The 23,453-nt window shown below is 44.0% G+C and overlaps 1 protein-coding gene across 7 annotated transcripts in view; it reads left to right on the top strand.

Moving 5' to 3' along the window:
- Positions 1–23,453, top strand: part of Med13l (mediator complex subunit 13L) — a 227,010-nt gene that overhangs the window by 168,417 nt on the left and 35,140 nt on the right. For all 7 annotated transcript variants that reach the window (XM_085681246.2, XM_085681237.2, XM_085681234.2 and 4 more), the window contains 9 exons: positions 5,659–5,804; positions 8,483–8,677; positions 8,939–9,127; positions 12,629–12,794; positions 15,293–15,397; positions 18,456–19,187; positions 20,052–20,277; positions 21,192–21,297; positions 21,612–21,736. In XM_085681246.2, coding sequence (XP_085537372.1) covers positions 5,659–5,804; positions 8,483–8,677; positions 8,939–9,127; positions 12,629–12,794; positions 15,293–15,397; positions 18,456–19,187; positions 20,052–20,277; positions 21,192–21,297; positions 21,612–21,736 — 1,990 coding nt within the window. The remainder of the gene's footprint in view (positions 1–5,658; positions 5,805–8,482; positions 8,678–8,938; positions 9,128–12,628; positions 12,795–15,292; positions 15,398–18,455; positions 19,188–20,051; positions 20,278–21,191; positions 21,298–21,611; positions 21,737–23,453) is intronic.

Raw genomic sequence — 23,453 nt, 5'->3', positions numbered from 1 at the left:
CACACAAGGAAAGAGCTGATTTCGTCCCACCCTTCGAATCCCATCCCTCCTAGCAGAGCCATTCGTCCAGTACTTCTACCCTCCAGCTTATTTCCTTCGTAGGACTCACTGAGTTGCAAGTGCTTACCTTAGTCTCACACCTTGTCATCCTGTAAGCTTCTTGTAGGGAAGAGCCATGCTTCATGTCCCCATCACCAGACAGTGAGTGTCCACAGCACTTAGCACTTTGACTGGATGAGGACTCCCTGGAAGAACAGCTGGTACCGCAGTGGATATACGTGAAGAGGAAAGGCAGTTATGGGCACGGGGTGGGGCATATGTGATCCACAGTTATTACAAACCTTGTTTCCTATTAAAACATTTTACCAAAATTTTGTATATGTTTTTAACCCCAGAGCCCTAGATGTTTCTTATTGTCCTAGAAAAGTGGTAGAAGGTTTTCGAACAAAGGCAAACATTTTAAAAAAAAATATCACAAACATAATTATTTATTTTCTGCTCACATCAAGTCCATCTAAAGTGCAGCCCATGGCAAGTGTAACCTGGCTCCAAACTAACTCAGATGGATGGGACGTCTCAAAATGGAAGCCCTCTGGCTGGGACACACACAGAAGTACTGGGCCATATTCAGCCTGTATTTCATCGCTTTAAATGGAAAAAAAAAAAAAAACAAAAAACAACGAGCAGAAGGGCCGATGTTTCTTCTACCAAAAGAGCAGCAGAAGTAAACCCAGGTGTGATGCAGTGCGGGACCAGCAGTGAGTGTGTAGCCCGGGAGTGTGCAGTGGTCCTGAGGCCAGAGAGCAACTGGGCGGTGATGTGCCAGGTGTCCTCTCCCCTCATGTTGGGAAGGAGGGGGCCTGCGAGCTAGTGAGCACCTGAGTGGATGCGTTTACTAACACCACTCCCTCCATGTTTACAGCTGTGCACTGGGCCCTCTGAGACACATGAGCATGTTATTTACACACCTGTGTACTTTTCCTTCTGAAGACAGGTGAACATGTTATTGAAAACACTGATATCTAGGGACATAGCACAGTGTGTTGATGGGTGAGGGCTTTATAGACCACACTGCCAGTCTCACCCAGGAGTCCTTTGTAACTTGTGATAGAGAAGCACCGAGGGAGCAGGACTGGGAAACCTGCAGAGCCTTCTGTGTCTGACTGTACACAAAGAGTTTAGCTCTCACTTTGAAAACAGTTCAATAAATTGTCTCGTCAAGGCACTTAAAATGACATTTTATGAACAAATTCTAGGTAATTATTACAACATTTCTTGCTTACACTTTTCAAACAGGACACAACTTTATTTTCTTAAAACAAATGGAAAATATAAAGAACAAACCTTGTAAGGACTTTATTATTATGAGTACTTCCCAGTGGTCATTATTTTTCTTGAATATGACTTTTAAAAAATAAAATTCAGGGGCCCAGAAGGTGGCTCAGTGGTCCAGAGAGCTTGCTACACAACTACAAAGACCTGAGGGGGCATCCCAGCAGTAAAAGAATAAGTTGGTGTGGTCTTACACTCACTTGTAACCCCAGTGTGTGTCAGGGGTGTCAGAGACAGGAGGAGGACGGACGAGTGGGGCACAAACACAAGCTCCAGATTTGGAGGGAGAACAGGGCAGTGTGCAGTGGAGGGTAAGCAACACTCTGTTCACAGTGCGCACATAGCTGTGCACACGATAGTATTACATTCACAGTGTTTTTGTGAACGTACACTATCTATTATGTCTGTGTGTGGTAAGATAGTGACTCGGTCACACAGATTAGAGCTCTCCTACACCACCACCCTTCCAGCCTACTGCCTTCCTTCCTTGCTTCCATTTCTCTTTTACTCTCCTCTTTCCCTCTTCTTGACTTCTTTTTTAAAAAATATTTATTTATTTATTTATTTATTATGTATACAATATTCTGTCTGTGTGTATGCCTGCAGGCCAGAAGAGGGCACCAGACCCCATTACAGATGGTTGAGCCACCATGTGGTTTCTGGGAATTGAACTCAGAACCTTTGGAAGAGCAGGCAATGCTCTTAACCTCTGAGCCATCTCTCCAGCCCTCTTCTTGACTTCTTGAAGCTGTTAGGAATACCAACCCCCTGGGGGCAGAGACATGGCTCCAGAGTTAATCTTGCTCTTCTTGGGTTTGGTTCTGAGCACCCACATGGAGACTCACAACTCCAGCTCCAGGGATTCAGTGCTTTCTTCTGGCCTCCTCAGACTCATGCGCCGTATCCATGGTGTGCATAAGTCTCATGCAGGCAAGCACACATTAAATAAATACATGAGAGTGCCCAACCCTAAAATACTTCTGTATAACATCATGTACATCTACGTGTATTGGTACAGTCCTAATGTTTTCACTGTTGAATTACAGTGGTGTATTACATCTGGTGTATTACATACATAATACACCAGGTGGTAGGGATCAGCCATGTTTGCATGAGCTAGCTAATGGGAACAACACTGACTTTCAAGGCTGATTACAGCTGTGCCTCTGCGAATGCTTCATAACCCTGTCCTCTCTGGAGGAAATTACCCGGGTTGTAGTGAGTGCCCGAGAGAAGTACAGAGACTGCTGTGGCTGTGCATCTTTGGAGAGGAAGGGGAATGGGCAGCAGCACACTAGTGAGTTAGGACCTGGAGCTAAGTGATGAGATGACACAGACTTTTATCAGTGTGGCCTTTCCCACCATTTTAGCAATGCCATGACCAAATCATCAGAATGTTGTCTCCAGGTCACTAGAACCAAATGAAGTATCATGGATCGTGATCATTCATAACCGGAGCTAGAGGTAGGGCCTGTCTGATCGATCTTACCTCAGTTGCTTTCTGTGTGACATGTGGTCAGTGTCCACAGATATAAAAGATACTGTAACTTTCCTTTCTCTTCCTTCTTGGCTAGACTTGAAAAGTGTGTTGTCCCACAGAAATGTTATGCCCGTAGGAGCAAACTGTGTGCTTGTACTTCCCCCGCCTTCCACTTGGTAGAAGCATGTATTTGAACCTGTTCCACTGGAGTGTGCCTGGGTTAGTCTGATCATTCAAGTGGTGGCAGAATGGAGCCTTTGAAGGCAGCAGTCTGCACCTACCATAGCTTCGCAGAAGGCAAGCGTGCTCAGAGATGCAGTAAGCTGCCACCCAAGTACAGCCACCATCACTGTGGCTCCCCACAAACATTCCCCTCCCCACAAACTTGTCTTTCTTTATACTTTTCTTGCCTGATTTTAATTATCTATTTAAGAAGACATTTTGTTTTTAAGGTAATTGATGATTTTAAAAAAAAGTGATTCGGCCCTTTTTTATTCATGCTTCATTCTTTGTGGGGTGTATGAGATATCCAGATGAGTACTTTTTGGCATTCACCTAACAGATCCATCTTTTTGGTCAACTAACTTTTTAAAAATAAATACATCTTAGCCAATAAGAAGTTAGAAAATAATACATCGGCTCTGCTATTTTGCACACACTAATCTTTTTGTTGAGTCAAGTGCTTTTGCCTTCTTAAAAATGTCTCCTTTTTGGCGCTTCACACGGTTATTCTGTGTCCAGTTTACAAGCTCCACTCTGCACTCCCCACATCTGCTCCCTGTTTGGTTCTCACTGGCTTGCCTTTGCTCCATGCCCTTTCCCTGGAATGTTGTGTCTGCCACTGCTGCTGCTCCTGTGCTTCTGTTCTCCTTTCTTCTAGGGTAGAGACCCCACCCACCAGCCCCTTTAGCTCTTTGCAAATGCTTTGCACTTACTAGTTGATAACGGGTCACATTCATTTTCGTGCACAGTTGATACTAGAGCTGTGTTGAACACTCGTGACTCCCTGACAGTTTCTCATAAACCTTGGTCCACCGAGAATAGTGGCTGTGCATAGGACGAGTCAGCCCAACCTCCTGGCTAATAGATAGCCAGTTCACAGTCAGTAAGACTTTGTTCTGGTTCTGTGGTATGCTAGATATAGTTCATGCTTGCGATTATCATTTTTGCAAAGGGCAGCCCATTTTTAAATTTTTTTTGTCTGTATAGCTTTATGTATGCTCTTTTTTGTGAACTTGAAATTTAGGTGTATGCTTATCAATAAACCTTTAAGTTTTGTAAAAAATTCTTCTCAAATAAACCACACTTTTGCAGTGTTATGCTGACCATCTACTTCCAAGACCAAATGTATCCCATTGACAAAGCTTCACATTCTTAGTAAAGCACAAAACGCTACTTTGTATGAACATGATCATCAGACACGAACATGTGTGTTTCCCCTTGTGGTAATGATATGCTTATTTCTTCTTTTCTGTAAAAGCATTATAATTTTATATCAGAAACAAGATTTCAGGGTGTTGTTGTGGTGGTGGTGGTGGTAGTGGTGGTGGTGGCGGTGGTGCTCTTTGAATATACCCTGTAGATTTAGAAGGCGTTGTGAGCAGGAGCTGCTTTCCAGAGGTGACTGCATCAGCGGCGTTATACCGGTTTGTAGGCAGATGTTCTCAGGAGCTCTTTGAGGGATGAGGGTGTGTTACTGCTGGCTCAGGGCCAGATTTAACAGCATGGGAAGAAAATGCCACTATCCTAATTTTTCCCTCCACGACACTTCATTTTTAAAAGTCAATTTTTTGCTCATTTATGTGAAATTGGAGAGGTGAATTGTTTCAGCAGAATTCCATGACCTGAGATACATTATAAGTGAGACATACTGGCATACACCTATGGTCCTGCTACTTGGGAGGCTGAGGCAGTAGGATTTTAAGTTCAAGGCCAGTTTGAAGAGTATAGCAGGACTTTATGTGAATAAGTAAGAACACAAAGAAACAGAATTCAAATTGTAAAAGTAGATTATATTTTTATCCCTATGTCCAGTAGAGACTGCATGCATCCCCAAGTCATGGTCTAAGTGTAGGTTCCTCTATTACTGCTTTGTTCTGAAGAAGTGTCCACTGTTTAGTCCAGGCTGACCCCAGAACTTGGTTAGACCTTTCTGCCTCGGACTCCCATGTGTGCGCGGACAACAGGCATATACCAGCCTATTGCTACTTTTTAAGCCAGTCACCTTAACCCTATAGTAATGCTCTAAAAATGTAAATATGACATTTTTATTATGTTGTACTCCAAATAAGCAAAACCATTTTGTTGTTTCTAAAATGGGATAAAATCTTAACTCCTTTGCTTTTTTATCTTGTTCATAATCCACTTTTCAAATTAATTTTAAAATAATTCTGTTTGCTCCCAGCATTTGGAAGGCAGAGGCAGGCAGATCTCTGTGAGTTCAAGGCCAGCATGGTTTACAGAGTGAGTTCTAGAACAGCTAGGACTGTTTCATAGAGGAACCCTGCCTCAACAAAACAAAACAAACAAATAGCAAAGATCCTGTTTCCTCTTTTATGGACCTAACAGGGTTTTGAGCTGCTCAGGAGGCCCTGTGGGTTCTCCTGTCTCTGGTTGACAAGGGAGCTTCCTGTGCTCATAGGGCACATTCTGCAGTGCACCTGCAAGTGACAGGAGCAGCTCCTGCTTGTGTCATGGCAGCGCCATCCACTGGAGGCTGCTGTGTCTCTCAGCAGATGCCGGGCAGCTTGGCTGGGTGGCCAGGAGGGTAGAGCTGCATCCAGGTGCTGTCCAGCACTGCTTCCTGCCAAACAAGAAAAATGAGTCTCTGGTTCTTTTTCTTTCAGTGAGCATTTGTCCTGTGCTTTCACGTTCTTTCTTCATGGAGAGAGTAACGTGTGCACAAGCGTGGAGATTGCTCAACATCAGCCCATTTATTTGATCAGCGAGGAGCATTTACACATGGCCCAGTCTTCACCTGCACCATTTCAAGGTGAGTCAGAGGCCATGGGTTTGCTCTTTACCCTTGCCCAGTGGGGTGTTGTCAGCTGTCGGGGAGGGTGGGGTGTACTAGGAGGGGGATTGAACATATGGTTTAGCATGATCAGTTAATGACAAAGAAAAGATCCACTCCCATTTCTCAGGTAAGCACATACATGACATGGACTTAGTAAAGCTGTGTAATTCTTCAGAACAAAGTAAGATTGACAAGCATTGAAGGCCAAGGTCCCCAGGCACTGGACACACCAACCAAAGGGCTGTCTTCGTGTCTGTTCTGTGGGGAAAGAACTGAAAAAGATGGCTGCTTGCCAGTGAGGACTAACTTTCCAGATTCTATACTAGTTTATAGTTTCTTCAATGATGTTAAGGTCAGTATTATTACTTTTTATTATACACTGTGGTAGGTGTCTGGTTACAGTCTGACTCCTCACACTGGGGTCGTCATCATTTATTATTGTCATTCACGGTCTTGCTATTCCAAAATAACTTTATTATGTCTTTTTGAGTCCACTAGCATTCTAAATCTGTACCTTAGAAATTTTTCTATGGATATTAGTTTTTAAATGTTAAAAGCTATGAGAGGGCTCATTCAAAATTTTCATTTCTAGAGATGTCAGACTGAAAAAAATAGGGCATGCAGAATGTAATTACCCCCATTCTGATTTATTAAAGAAATAATAAAGATAGTTTATTTCAAGTGGAGAAGGTAAGTCTACCTTAAGTGGATAGAGACCTTGAATTCTTTTTCCTGGTTCTGAGTTTTACCAGGAGATACCCCTGCCACTGTTCATCATCATTTACATTTCATTAAACCATCAAACTACATACAGTTGGGTGGTTGTGACGCACACCTTTAACCCCAGCACTCAGGAGGCAGAGACAAGTAGTTCTCTGAGTTCAAGGCCAGCCTGGTCTACAGAGTGAGTTCCTGGACAGCCAGGGCTACACAGAGAGACCCTGTCTCGAAAAACCAAGGGGACTATAAAATTTATATAAAATTTGAAACAACCCAATTCTCAAAGCACACATGAAGTATTACACAGTATGGGCTGTTGTAGATCTCCAGATTTATTTAAATACTGTGTTTATTTGGAAATTCGGAGGACCACCTGAGCTCATCTTCAATGTTATTACTCAGAATTAAGGAATTTATGATGATATCAAGGTCACAACAGAAGATAAGTAATTTTCTAACCTTGGAAATTAGGAAAGGTGGTGTTAGGAATTTAGGTCACAGAGACGGGTGTTTTAAGTAAGCTGTCTCTCTTCCCTCGTGTGACACATTGTCTAACTGCTTTAAAAAATGGTCGGTTCAGTAATATGGGCAATGAAAAAGCGTGAATAGAGAAAATTTTAAAATTATTTAAAACTGACCCACTAAAAGGACACCCCAACCCAGGTGTGATAGCACATTCCAGCAATCACATTTTTTGGAGGATGGATGGAGGGGGATGAGGAATTTCAGGTCAAGCTATGTGAGATTTGTCTCAGAAATCAAGGAGGTGGGAGTGGAAAATGGGTTGGTTAGTAAAGCTCTTGCTACACAAACATCAGGACCTGAGTTTGATTTCCAGCATTGAGGGTCAAGCACTGGATGTGATGGACCTATATCCTCAGTGCTGGCTGCCAGGCAGGCAGATTCCTGGAACTCTTGGCCAGCAGCCAGTCTAGCCAGACCTGTGGGCTTCATATGCATTGAGAGCCCTTGTCTCTCAAAACAATGATGGAGATGCAGTAAGGAAACTTAGTGGGTAAGGCACCTTTTGGTACGCACCCTGAGTTAATCTCTGGAGCCCATGCAATAAAAGGAAAGAACAGACTCTTTTGTCCTTCAACCTCCATATTTGGGCACACAAATTAATTTAAAAGACAGAGCTGTGGAGAGAGAAAGACCTCTGACATTGATCTCTGATCTCCAGGCTTCTGGGCACACACAATCACACACGAGGTTGCACATGTACTTACAGTGCATACACACTGCCAAAGGGGAGGGGTATGCTCCCCACAATTTGAATTTTCTGAGTCCCCTGGAAAGGATTATTTGGGAGACTGTTCCCAGGGCCACGGAGTAAGTACGATGGTGACTGCTGTTTGGTTTTTACTCCACCAAAATGACATGGGCTTCAAAGACTGACAGGAGTATTATCAGCTCCATACTGGAGTTGAACATGACATGAGAGTGTTCATCATGATCCCTTGAATAGTCACACTGAACACACAAGTAAGCTCTGTGCCTGAAGACCTGCTGTTAGGAGCTTTATTGTTGTTTTCTCACATAGTCTGTACTTCCCTGTTATTCCTTCATTATGACATACATAGTGGGTTTCAGGATCTTTGTCAGTTTCAAGTGCCAGACAGACCTGGGTACCCGTGTAAAATGTGGTGTTCATGTTGGACAGCCATTATTGAGTAGAGAGGCATGGATTTTAATGTGCAGATGGTTTGTGTAGTATATATTGATAGAATTGAAAGTGTAATGCTATCCCTACTTGATTTCCTTCAAAAGTGGATATAAGTAAAATACACATAAATAATTCTAAAATAAACTTTAAAAACATACTGTGAAAGACTTTAGACTTCATGTATAGAACATGAAATAGGGCTCTGTTTTAACCTAAAATGACCAAATATGTACAGATTATATGTAATAATTATTTCTCCTTTCCATAGTACTGGTGAGTCCTTATGGCTTAAATGGCACGCTAACAGGGCATGCATACAAGATGTCAGACCCAGCCACCCGCAAACTGATTGAGGAATGGCAGTACTTCTACCCGATGGTGCTGAGGAAGAAGGAGGAGTCACGAGAGGAAGCTGAGCTGGGATATGACGATGACTTCCCTGTAGCAGTTGAGGTCATTGTTGGTAAGAAAGCGTTTGCCTGAAGATCTTCATTCTAGCTCCATTGTTAAAGGGATGGCCACTCAGCTAGATTCTCCAGCTTGTCCACATCTGTGCCTGTGGTTCCTGTGCTCCATGTGCTGTCATGGTGACTCTGGGACACAAGCTCAGGCAGGTGTGCGCGTAGCAGTACTTCATTTTTCCATTGAGCTGCTTCACTGTAACAATAGACTTGGGTGTGCAGACAACTTTGCCAGGCCTGCTTCTTGCTGTCTTTCCTCACAGGTGGTGTCCGGATGGTCTACCCTTCAGCTTTTGTGTTGATCTCCCAGAATGACATCCCGGTTCCTCAGAGTGCTACCAGTGTCGGAGGCCATGCCACAGTCGCACAGCAGGGACTTGGGAGTGTGAAAGATCCCAGTAACTGTGGGTTGCCTCTGACGCCTCCCACCTCTCCAGAGCAGGTGGCTATAGGTGAGTGCACTTGAGCATGTTCCTGTGAAGAACGTCTAGAGTTTCAGCAGCAGAATATATGGGTCTGAGATTTGTACATGTGCTGTCTTAGTCTTTGTTGTAAGAACAGTGTTGGTGTGCTTCTTATTTCTACACATGGATTTCCTCAACACGCTTAGTCCACGTTACTGTACCCGGACAGGAAACTTTGTGCAGGTTGCTTTGTTTCTGTTTGTTTGAAACAAATGGCAAACACTCTATTAGCTTAGTTTTTGTCACAGTGACCAAACAACTGAGAGAAACACTTAGGGGGGAGAAGATTTGTCTGGCTTCCTGTTCCACAGGGTCAGCGCACTGTTGCTGGGCTGCATACACTTGGACAGAGTTTTAATGGTGGTGGGAGACATGGGAGGCAGTTCTTTGCTTCTTGTTGGATAAAAAGTAATAGAACATAGAGCAAGTGACCAGGACAAAATTGGAGTCCCAAGGACATGTCGCCAGTGTTCCACTTCCTCCAACCAGGTTTCACCTCCTACCTTTCACCACCCCGTGTGATGCCTCGCTGCTATGTGAACTTGGAGAGATTAGTTCTTTGATTTAGTTGGAGCTACTGGTCTCTGAAGGGCCTTTTTGGGCCCCTCCCTGCCAAGGTGTTTCCTAGTTAACAGGTTTTTTCCTGAAAACAGGTGTTTTCCTAGTTAACGTTGACAGAGTTAACGTTACATCACAAGCACTGGACCAGGAATGATTGGAACCTTTGTCCAGCTGACAGTAACTACCCAAGACAAATATGTAATGATTCTTTCAATTATGACACAGTTAGGATAGCATGAATAGGCTCTGCGTAGGTGCTGTGTTCTGTCGGGGTCTGCTCTCTAATGCAGACATTTGGCAATTCACACACTCATTCCTGGGAAACAGAGATTGCTTGAATTGAGAACAGTTTTGTCTACTCTGTCAAGTGGCAGATTTCCTGTATTAATACTCTTGGCTATAGTGAGCTTGTTTTAGTTGGTAATCTGCCAACACTTGTGTTATGTGTTCTGCATAACTCAGAAACAGCTTACAATATACAGGCAGATACACATAGACTAAATATGAGCATTTCATGTGCAGTACTCACAAATCAGCACCTCCTTGTGTGAAGCTGCACACAGGACTCCTAGAGTAGAGCATTTGCCTGACCCTTCCTGAAGAGGTTGGCCATTGCCCAGTTGTAGCGAGAGGGGCCTGCTTGTTGGGGTTTCTGTCCCGCCCAGTACCCCACAGCCCTCAAGCCCCAAAGAAAATTACACACAGGACTCCATAAGATTATAAACTGATTGGCCCATTAGGTCAGGCTTCTTATTAGTCCTTGTAACTTATATTAACCCATTATCATTATCTATGTTAGCCACACGGCTCAGTACCTTTCTCAGTGTGACAGCTCACATGTTGCCTCTTTGGTGGTCTGGGCAGGAATGGCGGAGGGAGCTTCCTCCTCCCTAGCCTTCTATTCTCATTGCCCTGCCTCTACTTCCTGTCTGGTTGACCCACCTGTACTTCCTGCCTGGCCAATCAGTGTTTTATTAAAATACATGATTGACAGAATACAGACAATTCTCCCACACCACCCAGTTATTCTAACTACACTGAAAAAGGAAATACGTTGTTATATTTTGTAGTGGTCCTCATAGTGATGTTATGTTGATAAGACCCAATCTGTCAGTATTTGAGTAGTTTAAATTTTACTTAAAAATTTATATTCTTAACAATTGGAGTACTTTAAATTTTTGTCAGTTTATTTGATTTTTTTTTATCAGTTTGTTTCCAGATACTTAGTGAAATTTATGTTACTTTAAAGTCAGCCTTGACCTCCAGTCACTTCAGAGCTCTGAAGTTGACAGTCAAAAGCAAGAGGCTTTGTCTATGTTGAATTTTATTGTGGCCTCCATAACCTTGGAGCATCATGTGCCTTCCCCTTTAGCTCTGTCCATGCTGCTCTAGTCCTTGGGGAAATGCTCTCTACCGTGTCTCTCTTCTCAGGTAATCTACACTAAAGGGTCTAGTATCTTTGTAGTCCGAGAACTAGCCCAGAAGTCCCAGGACATAGTCCTGTGCTATGGTTTGGCATTGTCATTTGGCCACTCCCTTAGAGAGAGGGTAGCCTTACTCCTGACTGCCAAAAACTCTTCTGATAGGTCAACTGGGCCTGGCCGGCTGGCTGGCTAGTGCTACTGAGATCACCATATCCTTCTGGACAGCTCTCTCTCCTTGCCTCTTTTAGAGGCCTAGAAAAGCAGAGACAGTAACTTTGAGTCCCATGGAGAGTGCTCACCCTGCCTCTCACAGCATTGCCATGGGATGTGGAGGGAGTCTTGTTACCTACTTTGATGATTTCTTTGTCTAGTTCTTACAGACGGACACTCGAGAGCCAGTTAGAAAATGAAATGAATTATTTTATACAGTAAACCCAGTCTGAAAATTTAAAAAAGCAGCAGAAGAAGATAGTACTGAAGAATCAGGACCCCCCGACTTCTGTACTTTGTTCATCTACAGTGTTAGTCCTTTGGGGGAAAGAAGGCTTCAGCTGTTTAAAGTATAGGTGTTGCTGGTTTTGTTGGTCTCAGGTAGATAAGCCTAAATATCCCATAGAGCAAAAGCAATGATGCAGTTGTCATGGAGAATATTTGTATTATAAAGGAAGCTTCAATATTTTCAAGATAGCAGGGCAGATTTTCCAGAATCTGTACACGGACTGTTTTTGACTTTCATTTTGTTGAGGACAGAGCATTTATTAAATCAACTAAGAGAAAGCCATTGAGTTGACTGAACATTGCCTGTAGACTGGCCTTGTCTGAAATGCTAACCAGTGCCATCGCTGTGTGTGTGGCCAGAAGGCTGGGCCATCCGTCAACAGGGTGGAGGGGCTAACTTTAGAGAAGCCAGTGAGTGTCCTGTTGTGATGTCCTCCCTCACTCCCTGCCCATGAACAGCCTGTGGAGATGCTCCCTTTAGTATTTTAGTGCTAAACGTAGGTAGCCGGTGTTGGGAGTAAGGCAAGCAGTTCTATACAAGAAGCAGTGTGCTAATAAGTTCTTTCTTTTTCTTGGGTGCTGTGTGTCTTTATTACACAGCTGGATGAGCATGGGGCCCCAGAAGGTACTGATTGCATTTAGTTTCTGAACTCAGGACAGTAATGCATGTTTGCATTTTTAATTTTACAATTATGACCCCTTCCTTACAAGTTAAGTTGCATCTAAAACATGGGGTAAGATGTTGCTATGTGACATATTCATGTTTATCAGGTCTGCTGCTTTAGAGAGAACACAGAAAATCACACAGACCTGGGCAAGTTGGTGTTAGTTGGTTAGTGGTGTGTGTATATGGGGTGCAGATTTCCTCATCACTACAGGTAGTGTCATTGCCAGGGGTAGTAGACGAAGCTTTACAAATGTGAGTTTCGGCAGTTGAAATGTCCAACAGTCTGTGTACCACGTGCATCTGTGGCAAACCTGATGTTCTACTGTGCTTGTTTTCTAGGTGAGAGCGGAGGCGTGCAGAGTGCTGCCAGTCACCTCGGTTCCCAAGATGGGGGAATGATAACTATGCACAGTCCAAAGAGATCGAGGAAGATCCCTCCTAAACTCCACAATCATATGGTCCATCGAGTCTGGAAGGAATGCATCCTCAACAGAGCCCAGTCTAAGTATGTATGCATTATAGCTAGTGACTTCTCCTTGACTGCAGGGTGAAGAAGACAAGTCAGCCACATGTACGGCTGTCTGTCCAAACCTGAAGGTCTTCAAATTGTTATATTTATGATTTAAACTCAGTGGAATATGATATAAAATACAAATGGTTTTTAAAAAAATCATTTCTTTATCTGATATGATTATTGTGGAAAATTCTCAGGTTCTTGAACATCTGAAGATTGGCATGGTGTTGATGTGATATTTACCGTCAGGAACAGCTCAGAGATTTATCCTGTCAGAACAGCAATCAGGGTCTGGCTTTCTTTGTGTGCTGCTTTTTGAATGGTTCCAAGTTATAAAGGGAAACAGACTTTGTGGACAGTAGTTGTCAGTGTTGGCCTTCTTTTTACCGCCAGTGTGCACCTGGGTGATGCTGTGCTCCTGGGGTTGCTTTGAGGACCCTGTGTTCCTTCTTCCAGCTCTTCTTCTTCGTCTCCATTCCCTCCTGCCTGCTTTAACATGTTACATGTGTGTGTATGTATATGTATAATAAGTGTGTGTGTGTGTATAGAAAGATTACCTATATTTTATGTGTATGGGTGTTTTGTCTGCATATACATCTGTCTACCGCTTGCATGCCTGGTGCCTATAGAGGTCAGAAGAGGATGTTGAATCCCCTGGAACTGGAGTTGTGGAGTGTTGTGAACTGTCATTTCAGTCCTGGGAACGAAAAACCCTGGGTTTCCTCCAAGAGCAGCTAGTGTTCGCAGTCACTTTGCCAACCATCTCTCTAGCCCCCATTGTGTATTTATTCATCTATCCATCTATCTATCTATCTATCTATCTATCTATCTATCTATCTATCTATCTACATACTTATTTACTTATTTATTTTGGTTTTTCGAGACAGGGCTTCTCTGTAGTTTTGGAGCCTGTCCTGGAACTAGTTCTTGCAGACCAGGCTGGCCTTGAACTCACAGAGATCCACCTACCTCTGCCTCCCGAGTGCTGGGATTAAAGTCATGCGCCACCACCGCCCGCCTCCCTTTTATTATTATTATTTATTCTTAAGAAGTAGTGCCAGCTGTGTGGTGATGGTGCACACCTTTAATGCCAGCATTTGGGAGGCAGAGGCAGGTAGATCTCTGAGTTTGAGGCCATTCTGCTCTACAAAGCAAGTTCCAGAACAGCCAGGGGTACACAGGGAAATCTTGTCTTGAAAAACAAACAAATGAACAAAAAACAGAAGCAGTTTCTGTGGAGGCCAGAGAGATGTGGATCCCCAGAACATGGAGTCATAAACAGTTTCGAGCTGCCAGACATGTGTGCTGGGAACCAAACTCAGGTCCTCTGGGACAGAGCAAACACTCTGAGGTGAGTAGCGCTGAGCTACCTCTACCATGTCGTGTGGATGCTCTTGTTGATAACTAGTAACTGCTCTTCTGGAAGTGCTGTAGATGCTTCTGAAGAGAGTGCTCTTCAGAGTTCTGTGTTCAGGTTAATACCTGTTTTTTGGACCAAGCCTTTTAGCAAATTGATGCTAAATATTTACTTTTGAACAAATTGATCCCGGAATAGGCCATTGAAGATGTGCTAGACAAACTCTAAAATAATTGTATCAAATCATAGTCTAGAACTTTAAGACTATCCCTAATCATTTAGAAATGATCTTTTCTTCATAGTAATTGGGACAGATATTTTTACTTCTGTCTTCAGTACCTACATAATTTTCCAGTTATCATTTCTTTCTCATTATTTTCCTTTTTTACTCAAAACTAACCTCAGACCTCTGTTCTAACAGACCATGGTCCTCTCCTCCTAGCACAGAGTAGGGAGGTAGGAAAGGCAGTGTCTTGGACGACCCAGTGAGTCTGCGGCATCAGCTACTGGGAGACAAGTCCTCAAGCACTGCCTGTTGTCTTGCTTCATTGACTTATTACTAGTGATATGTGGGTGTGGGGGGTAGTTTTGATTTCTGCTTTTAATTTGTATTAAAAGTGCTAGAATATTGCCTTTAGATGCTTCTAAATAATGTAAGCATTTTAAGAGTGATTTAACAACATAATCAGAGTATATATAATTTATGGATGTTGTCAGACAGTAATTTAAAACATTCTTTTATAATTTAGGTGACTATATATTGTGTGTGTGTATGTGTGTTGGGGGGTGGGGTGGGCAAGTGTACATATGAGTGTACAGTACTAAAGCCAGGCCTTGTTCATGCCAGGTAGAAATGACTTTAAAAGAAAATGATACTGGGTGTTGTTCCATTGCTGTACATGCTATCCATGCTAAATGTAAGGTGATCTTATAAGGAGGGGCACTTTGAACCCTACTTCTGTGCGTATAGCAGACAGGTCATTTACCTCTTTAGTTGCTCTGCACTAATTTAACAGCAGAATCCATTACTATATAAAATATAGTCACGCCATAAGAGAACAAAAAGACCTTTTCTCTATAAAGGAACAAGTTATCTCATGTTTGTACTTAGTCACATTTTCACCCTTTCTAGGCGGAGCCAGGTGTCAACTCCCACTCGGGAAGAAGAGCCTGCTCATAGTCCTGCTGCTTGGGATTTTGTGGACCCAACCCAAAGAGTCAGCTGTTCCTGTTCAAGGTGGGTGTGGACAGGCAGGCAGCAGCCACAGAGAGCCTGATTCACGCTATTGGCCAGCCACAGGCCGACAGACCACTGCATCTCAATCTTAATTTGCTTTGAACTTCATCCAGTAGGAAGAGTCTGGTCTGTTGTGCACATGATAACACTGCTGTCAGGATTTGGTGTTGGAGAACAGGTTGGCTGACGTCAACAGAACCTCTCAGATCCTTTCTTTTGGTCATTCTTGTCACCACTAGAGGTGCTGAAAGCTGAAGTTAGTGTAGTCATGGTGTCTTAGTTGCTTGTCGGTGGAGTGTTTGGTCTTTTGTTCCTTGACTTACCAATCATTGTGTGGCAGTTCAGGGTTTCACTGCCATGGGTTTTAAAGTTTTAAGAAGAGAAAAACTTCATCTCCCATTCAGCGGATGGTTAGAACGGGCCCTGCATTTTCACTCCTGTTTCTAGAATTTCTATAGCATAGGTTTCTCATGTGGCTCTCATGAGCCTTCTAGAAACGTCACTCTGGAGACTGTCTGTTGAAAAAGTGACCATTCATTTTTCAGTTCAGGGCTTTTACTGGGGTGTTAGTGAACTGACTTGGGGAAGAGAATGCAAACCCTTTCCATCAATTCTGGGAGAGTAACACTGGCCCTCTTCCTGTCTCCCTGGCCCCTGTGCTCTTACCAAGTGTTGCCTCTTCCTTCAGCCCAGTCACACTCGAAGTTGACTGCTGGGAAGAAGGTTTGTCCTCTCTGAGTACATGCTGCTCTCCTCCTGCCATGGGGCAGATGTAGTTTGCTGTAGCTGAATATATGTATCTAGTTTACTTTTGACTCTTGGCTATTGGGAATGGGGGGGACATACCTTTAGCAAGTATGAGGGGTAAAAACTATGGCAAGTTTAACTTGGGCCTATTTTTTTTTTCCTGATCTTTTCTATGGTCTAAATTTTCAGCTAAAGCATTCTTTTACTGATTAGTGTAAAAGAAAACCATCTACCATATATTATTGTGGGTGCATTCCTAGTATATTTAAGTAAATAAATAATGTTTTGCTTTGTATGCTCTGGGTTGCCACACTAGGTCTTAGCCAAACTCTTTTTCCCAAGGCTTTTCCTAGCAGCCGCTGTGCTGCCTCCCACATGCTACCTAGCCTTCTCGGCCCCAGTGCTCTAGCCTTTCCTTGTTGGGAGTCTTTGAGAAACATCCTTGTGTCAGGATGTGGCTTCCGATAGAGCGTGTCCCTAACTTTTACATACATGACCTTGGGTCTAAGCCCCAGCTCACTCGGAAAGGAAAGGAAATACTTTACAGCATCTTGTTCCCCCAGACCTGCCCACTGCTGGTGTCCCCCACAGACCCACCCACTGCTGGTGTCCCCACAGACCCGCCCACTGATGGTGTCCCCACAGACCCGCCCACTGATGGTGTCCCCACAGACCCGCCCACTGCTGGTGTGCCCCACAGACTCGCCCACTGCTGGTGTCCCCACAGACCCGCCCACTGCTGTGGTGTTTTCCCTGGTCACCTGGTGATTTTTTTTCTGAATCTGGTCTATCACAGTTTCTTCCTATGATACGTCTGAGCAGCCTTTCATTGCACCTACCGGTGTTCCCTCACTATGTGGCTCTGCCTTAAGTTTTCTCCTCCCATGGTGGCCCCTCTTCAAGGCTGCTCTCCGCATGTCTCATACTAGACTCCTTGGTACTTGAGGCTTTGGCAAATGCTCTCGATGCAGGACACATTCCTGCTCTTAAACATTGTGCGGCTGAGTCATTTGATGGAGCTGGAAGAGCCGGCTTCACAAAGCTTACGTGCGTTACAACAAATCCTTTCTCTGCAGAGTCTGCATAAAAGTCCTGCAGAAGACAAGTGCAGCTCACCCTCCCGGGGAAAGTTCAGGTCTGTGCAGGAAGGAAGACAGTGATACCTCTGATGAGTTGCTTACTTCCTACTGTGCCCTTATGCATAGAACACACCTCTCCTGTACTTTTCTTCATAGCCTTTCCCAAGTCAGGGCTTCTTGCTTGTTTGTTTTAAAGATTTAGTTTTTTAGGGTAGTGGAGAGTTTGACCAGAGTGTTGGCAGATTATCTGCTGTAGGATTACAAACCCTTTGGAATGGTCCACTCCTCTCATATTTAACAGCCGAATGGAGCAGGGCGACCATTCTGTTGTCCCACTAAACCATCCCATTATGCCACACAAATCCATTTTATTGCCCACAAGGGTATCATTTAGTTCAATGCAGCAGTAATTTAATGCCACCCAAGTGGCCTCAGAGAGTCACCGTTGTACTGCAGGAGCGCTGAAGTGACTTACAGAGGCGCTGGCTGAGCAGAGTAAAGCTGGCACCCTTTAGTGGTCCGACTAAGCTGCTCCTCAGGCTGGTGGTTGCCAAGAAGCGTGGGCAAATGTGGCATTTTTGCTGAGATGGGGTGCGTGTGCAGAAGTAATATTCTTGCTGATAGAGGTGGGACTTAGGTGCATTTGCTGTCTTCTGATTCCCAGTCATTGGCCTTCTTCACAGTCGTCTCCCATTTCATCCCCTGCATATCAGGGGGCAGGGCTATTAATACATTGACCCCACTAAGGGAGCTTGTTTATCTTACTTCATACTTTATAGAACACAGTCATTTTATTCCCAGTTTACAACATTGCAAGTCATTTAAGCCATGTGTATTACAGGTAGAATGTTGAGAACTAAAAATAGAATTTTTGGTTTTTTGTCTTTTCTGGTCATTTAATCTTGTAGTCTTCAGATTCAATGTGAGTAGGTTATCTGAAGCTCTTGTATAATTAGTAAGATTTGGGATTAGCAGGATATTAATTTATATTTCTTATTAAGTCCACTTTTATCGGCTTGACCTTGTATGTGACTGGTTCTTGGCTTCCTATCAGATACTTGTATTTTTAGTGATTATAAGCGTAGTTGGATTGTGGAGCCCTTTCAGAAGTGCCTGTCATTCAGCATATGCCTAGAAAGATAGACCCTTATTAGAGATGCTTCTTTTGTGATGTCACAGCCTTGCATTATCTGTGTTGGATTATGTGTTGACTTTACTAACTCTCCTTGTAGGCATAAACTTTTAAAGCGATGTGCGGTAGGACCCAGCCGACCCCCTGCAGTATCTCAGCCAGGCTTCAGTGCAGGACCCCCATCATCTTCATCCTTACCACCTCCTGCTTCTTCTAAGCACAAAACAGCAGAAAGACAAGAGAAAGGAGACAAGTTGCAAAAGAGACCCTTGGTGCCCTTTCACCACAGGCCCTCTGTGGCTGAAGAGTTATGCATGGAGCAGGATGCGCCTGGACAGAAGCTAGGCCTGGCAGGGATAGATGCCTCCTTAGAGGTGTCAAGCAGTCGGAAGTATGATAAGCAAATGGCCGTGCCTTCCAGAAATACAAGCAAGCAAATGAATCTGAATCCTATGGATTCACCTCACTCCCCCATATCCCCGCTGCCGCCCACACTCAGCCCTCAGCCAAGAGGTCAGGAAGCAGAGAGTTTGGACCCACCTTCTGTCCCTGTGAATCCAGCCCTCTATGGAAATGGGCTAGAACTTCAGCAGCTGTCCACGCTGGATGACAGAACTGTCCTCGTAGGCCAAAGACTGCCTCTGATGGCAGAGGTCAGTGAGACAGCCTTATATAGTGGGATTAGGCCATCGTACACGGAGTCGTCAGATAAATGGTGGCAGAGTTTTCGTCTCCCGTCCAGTGAGGATGCTGAGTTCCGGCCTCCAGAACTCCAGGGGGAAAGATTTGACACCAAACTGGACGTGAACCCAGAGAGCACTGCACTGCAAAGGTGAGGCGGCCTAGGCGGAACCCTTGGCATCCCTGCCCTCCTCTCCCTTTGCTAAGCTTTCACTGACTTGTAGACTCTGCACATGGGGCGTGTCTCAGAATCAAAACCCGTGCTCTTCATGAGACTTAGCAGTATGGTGGTATTTAAATACATGGCATATAAAGGTTTTGCTGTGGCATTTTAGAACATACATTGTGTATTCATTTACTTGGGGGCTACTATTTGTTAATAAAGAATGTAGCTTATTGCACGCTCAGCTCTGTGTGGTAGGAGTGCTCTTAGTGTCCTTGAGCACCTACCATTCTCAGCCCTTGGAGTAGGTGACCTCACAGGAGTGTCCCTTCTGCCCTACCTCTGTGCTGGTGTGCTGACTGAGGAGCTGGAGCTGACCCGGGATTGTATGCTGATGACCTGTGTTTTCTATAGAGTCTGGCTTTGGAGACAGCGTGGAGTAACAAAGCTGCCTCAGTTCTGTCTAATTGTGCTTAAGAGCTTGAAAAACAAAAACCTGGTACTAGAGATATATTGGGGTTTTTTTCAAATGTTCAGTTTAATTTTCTTATAAATAATAAATACTGGACTGGCCGGACAACTCAGCAGGCGAGCAGGCTTTCTCTTTTCTGTGAAGTGCTTATGTTCACCGGTCTGAGTGCTGTGCTGTGCGCACTTCAGTACTGCCCAAGCCTGACAGCCTGATTTAATCTCCAGAAAGGAAAACATTGATTCTCTGACCTTCGCCTGGTACATGTGCATGCCCACATACAAAATAAATAACAGAAAATTTTAAAAAAACCTAAATACTGCTTTGGAAAAAGCATAATTTTACCTTATCTTACTTAAACTGTCATTTATTTTCCCTTTTAGACTCTTAGCACAACCTAACAAGCGCTTCAAAATCTGGCAGGATGAGCAGCCTCAGGTGCAGCCACTCCCCTTCCTCGACCCATCCCCTCTGTCACAGCAGCCTGGAGACACTCTGGGGGAAGTCAATGACCCATATACCTTTGAGGATGGTGACATAAAATACATCTTCACAGCAAATAAGAAATGCAAGCAGGGAACGGAGAAGGACCCCCTAAAAAAGAACAAGGTACCATTTACTACAGAGGGAGTCCAGCAGGCTGTGGGTTTTGATGTCAGTGTGTGTGGGAGTCTCCTGAGGTAGAATGTGAGGTAGTCCTGCCTGGTTGCTCTGTCCTCATACTCATTCTCTTGGTACTACCGTATGGAACAGCATTTGTTCCTTTTTATGTCATGGCTCACCTTTGTTCCAGAGTCGGCCGAGCAGAAAGGAAGCTACATATTCTCCAGACTGTAGCTTGTACCGTGCATGCCTCCTCTCATATGCTAATTATTGTTGGCCCGTGCTACCTGCTTATTTCTTTTAAAATATTTTCCAAAATACGTAAAATGTAAAGCAAAAACTCTCGAGTGCAGTGTCTCTTTTCATGAAGTGCGTATGTTCACTGTGCAAGATCTGTGCCTGTATGTTCTCTGGATCCATGTTAGTACTGCCCATAGACTGTCAGCGTGAGCTGGTCTGGTTCCATTGCCATGGTAGTGAGTACTGGGTGTGCCTTCCAGCTTTAGCCATTTAAGGAGGTATTCTGGAGAGAGTAGGGAGGTTTGACAGTTAGTTAAAGAGGCCGGTAGAGTCGAGGGGACAATGCACAGGATCTATGCATATCCAGAAGCTTGCTCTGTCATTTAACATTGGTACAGTTACTTAAGACAACACTTGATAGCACGCCAGGTCTGTGATCAAATGCCGCCAGAACCACTGAGTCACTGAGGTCACCTTGAGGGTCGGAGAGAAGTGAGGGTTCTTGATTCTGCAGTGCAGAGCAAGGACATGCCTTTGAATCCCTTTGGTTGCATAGACCATGGTTTCTCACACTGCTCATAACAGGTTCCATTCGACGCGCTAATTCTTTTTGTTCTCCCTCATATCCCACACTTTGGGTTGCTGTTCATGTGTTTTGTTTGACTGAATTTATTACACAGTCAGAGGATGGATTTGGTACCAAGGATGTCACTACACCAGGTCATTCCACGCCGGTGCCTGATGGGAAAAATGCCATGTCTATTTTCAGTTCTGCTACTAAAACAGGTGTGTACATTGTTATTTGACTCACTTGGATTGTTGCTAAAGTAAAATGCAAAGGAGATTCTTCTCAATTTAAAATTACATTTTTTATTGCTATAGCAGTAATTTGATCTCAACTTTTATGTTTTTTGTGGATTGTTTTTTAGTTCTTTTCAAAGCTGATAAGCATATTTGGAAATAATTGTGTCTAAATCTATGTAGGTTGTAGGAAGGGAATTCTCAGCAGACCTTGTTGACCGAGGTCCAGTCCATGTCCGCTCTTCTCTTCCCCAGCTGAGGAGCCCGCTCACCCTGTGTCCTTGCCTCTTTTCCCGCAGATGTCCGGCAGGACAATGCTGCTGGCAGAGCTGGCTCCGGGAGCCTTACGCAGGTGACAGATCTGGCGCCTTCCCTGCACGACTTAGACAACATCTTTGATAACTCTGATGACGATGAGCTCGGGGTGAGTCTGCTGTGTGGGACCTGCTGTGTGGGACCTGCTGTGTGGGACCTGCTGTGTGGGACCTGCTGTGTGGGACCTGCTGTGTGGGACCTGCTGTGTGGGACCTGCTGTGTGGGACCTGCTGTGTGGGACCTGCTGTGTGGGACCTGCTGTGTGGCAGCTGGGCCGGCATTGCAGGACTCAGGACTCTCATTTTAGGCAGTGGTTCTCAACTTTCCTAACACTGAGACCCTTTAATGCAGTTCTTCATGTTATGATGACGCCAACCCTAAAATTATTGTCATTACTGCTTCATAGCTGTCCGTTGAGCGGCAGTTATGAAGCATGATGTAACTGTCTGATGTGCGCCCCTTGTAAGGTTGCTACCCACAGCCTGAGAACCACTGTTTTAGGTGCTAACTAAGCTTCAGAAAGGCTCCGTACTTTGACCCTTTTGAATACTGTTTACTGGTGCTTTTGTTTGTTTTACATCATTATTCTTATAATTGTAAATATTAAAATCTTTCACATTTTAATAAATCATTCTGAATGTTAAGGAACCATAGAAATGTGTATATTTTTTTAGATGAGGTTTTTACATAATGCACATAACTTTTCTCCATCTGGTAACTGAGCAGCTGGTGTGGTTGTGGGAGCTGCACACACGTGTTCTGTGTTCTCTTCAGAGTTGGGGTGGTGGTGGCAAGTAGTGTAGACACATGATTATAGTGATGGGCAAGAGTTGGTATTCTTCGGGAATTGCCTGAGCTAAGGGTCAGGAAGCGCATGTGCTCTCCCTCTTCATCTTTGTGTGCTTGGGCACACACCAGCACCTGTTATTTCTGGGGAAGCTAGAGCTGAATAAAACACACTCTCTTTTCACAGAATTTTTTTTGTTATTTATTTATGTAGTCTCCCTCTCCATCCATTTTATATAAACTTTGAAAATAATTTGATAACCAGTTCTTTTGTGACAGATAACTGAAGCAATTATCAAATTTACATGCTTGATTAAATTGCTAGCTTTATAGTGAAACACAAACTTCAGGTAAAACAGCCTGCAAATATATGTACTGCTGTGAGTTAAGCTACAGACCAGGATCTAAGGATGCTGAACATTGAAGTGCAGAGGAGGCAGGGCAGTTTAAATTACGGCTCCAGGTTAAGTAGGGATCAGATTTCTAACTTTAAACTCAAACATAGCTCATTAGCAGATCTTGTACACTGTTGAGCTACATATGCCTACATGAGGATGAGAACATAATGGCCTTGAAAAATAGATTTGACTTGAGAGGTGGGAAGACTCGGGTCACTGAGCTACTGTGGAATGAGCCTGATTGTACAGTAGAGAGAAGCAGCTCAGCACTGAGGCCTGCTAGTCAGCTCCTTAGCAGCCCTCAGATAGGGATGGACTCCAGAGAATCTCTCAGCCTTCCGTCCTGGACTCTGTTAGTGTGGAACTGCTGGAGCATTCCATCTCTGCTGGAGCATTCCATCTTTAAAATCAGTCTGAAGACAGGAAAGCAAAAGTCCTGTTTGTTATTTTGTTACATTGGAACTGGAGTCTTGATTCAAATATCTGGGAAAAAAAAAAAAGGGCAGGACAGTGTACCAAACCATAGGAAAAATGATACATTTCCTTGCCATTGATCTGGGCATTGGAGAGTCACCTTTGGATTTGACTGTCAGGAAGATGAACACAAGCCAGGCTGTGGTAGAGGGGCATGAGGACCATGGT

This window comes from Myodes glareolus, chromosome 2 (assembly GCF_982192425.1).
Source record: "Myodes glareolus chromosome 2, mMyoGla1.1, whole genome shotgun sequence".
NCBI lineage: Eukaryota > Metazoa > Chordata > Mammalia > Rodentia > Cricetidae > Myodes > Myodes glareolus.
This window is presented reverse-complemented; position numbering and strand designations above follow the sequence as displayed.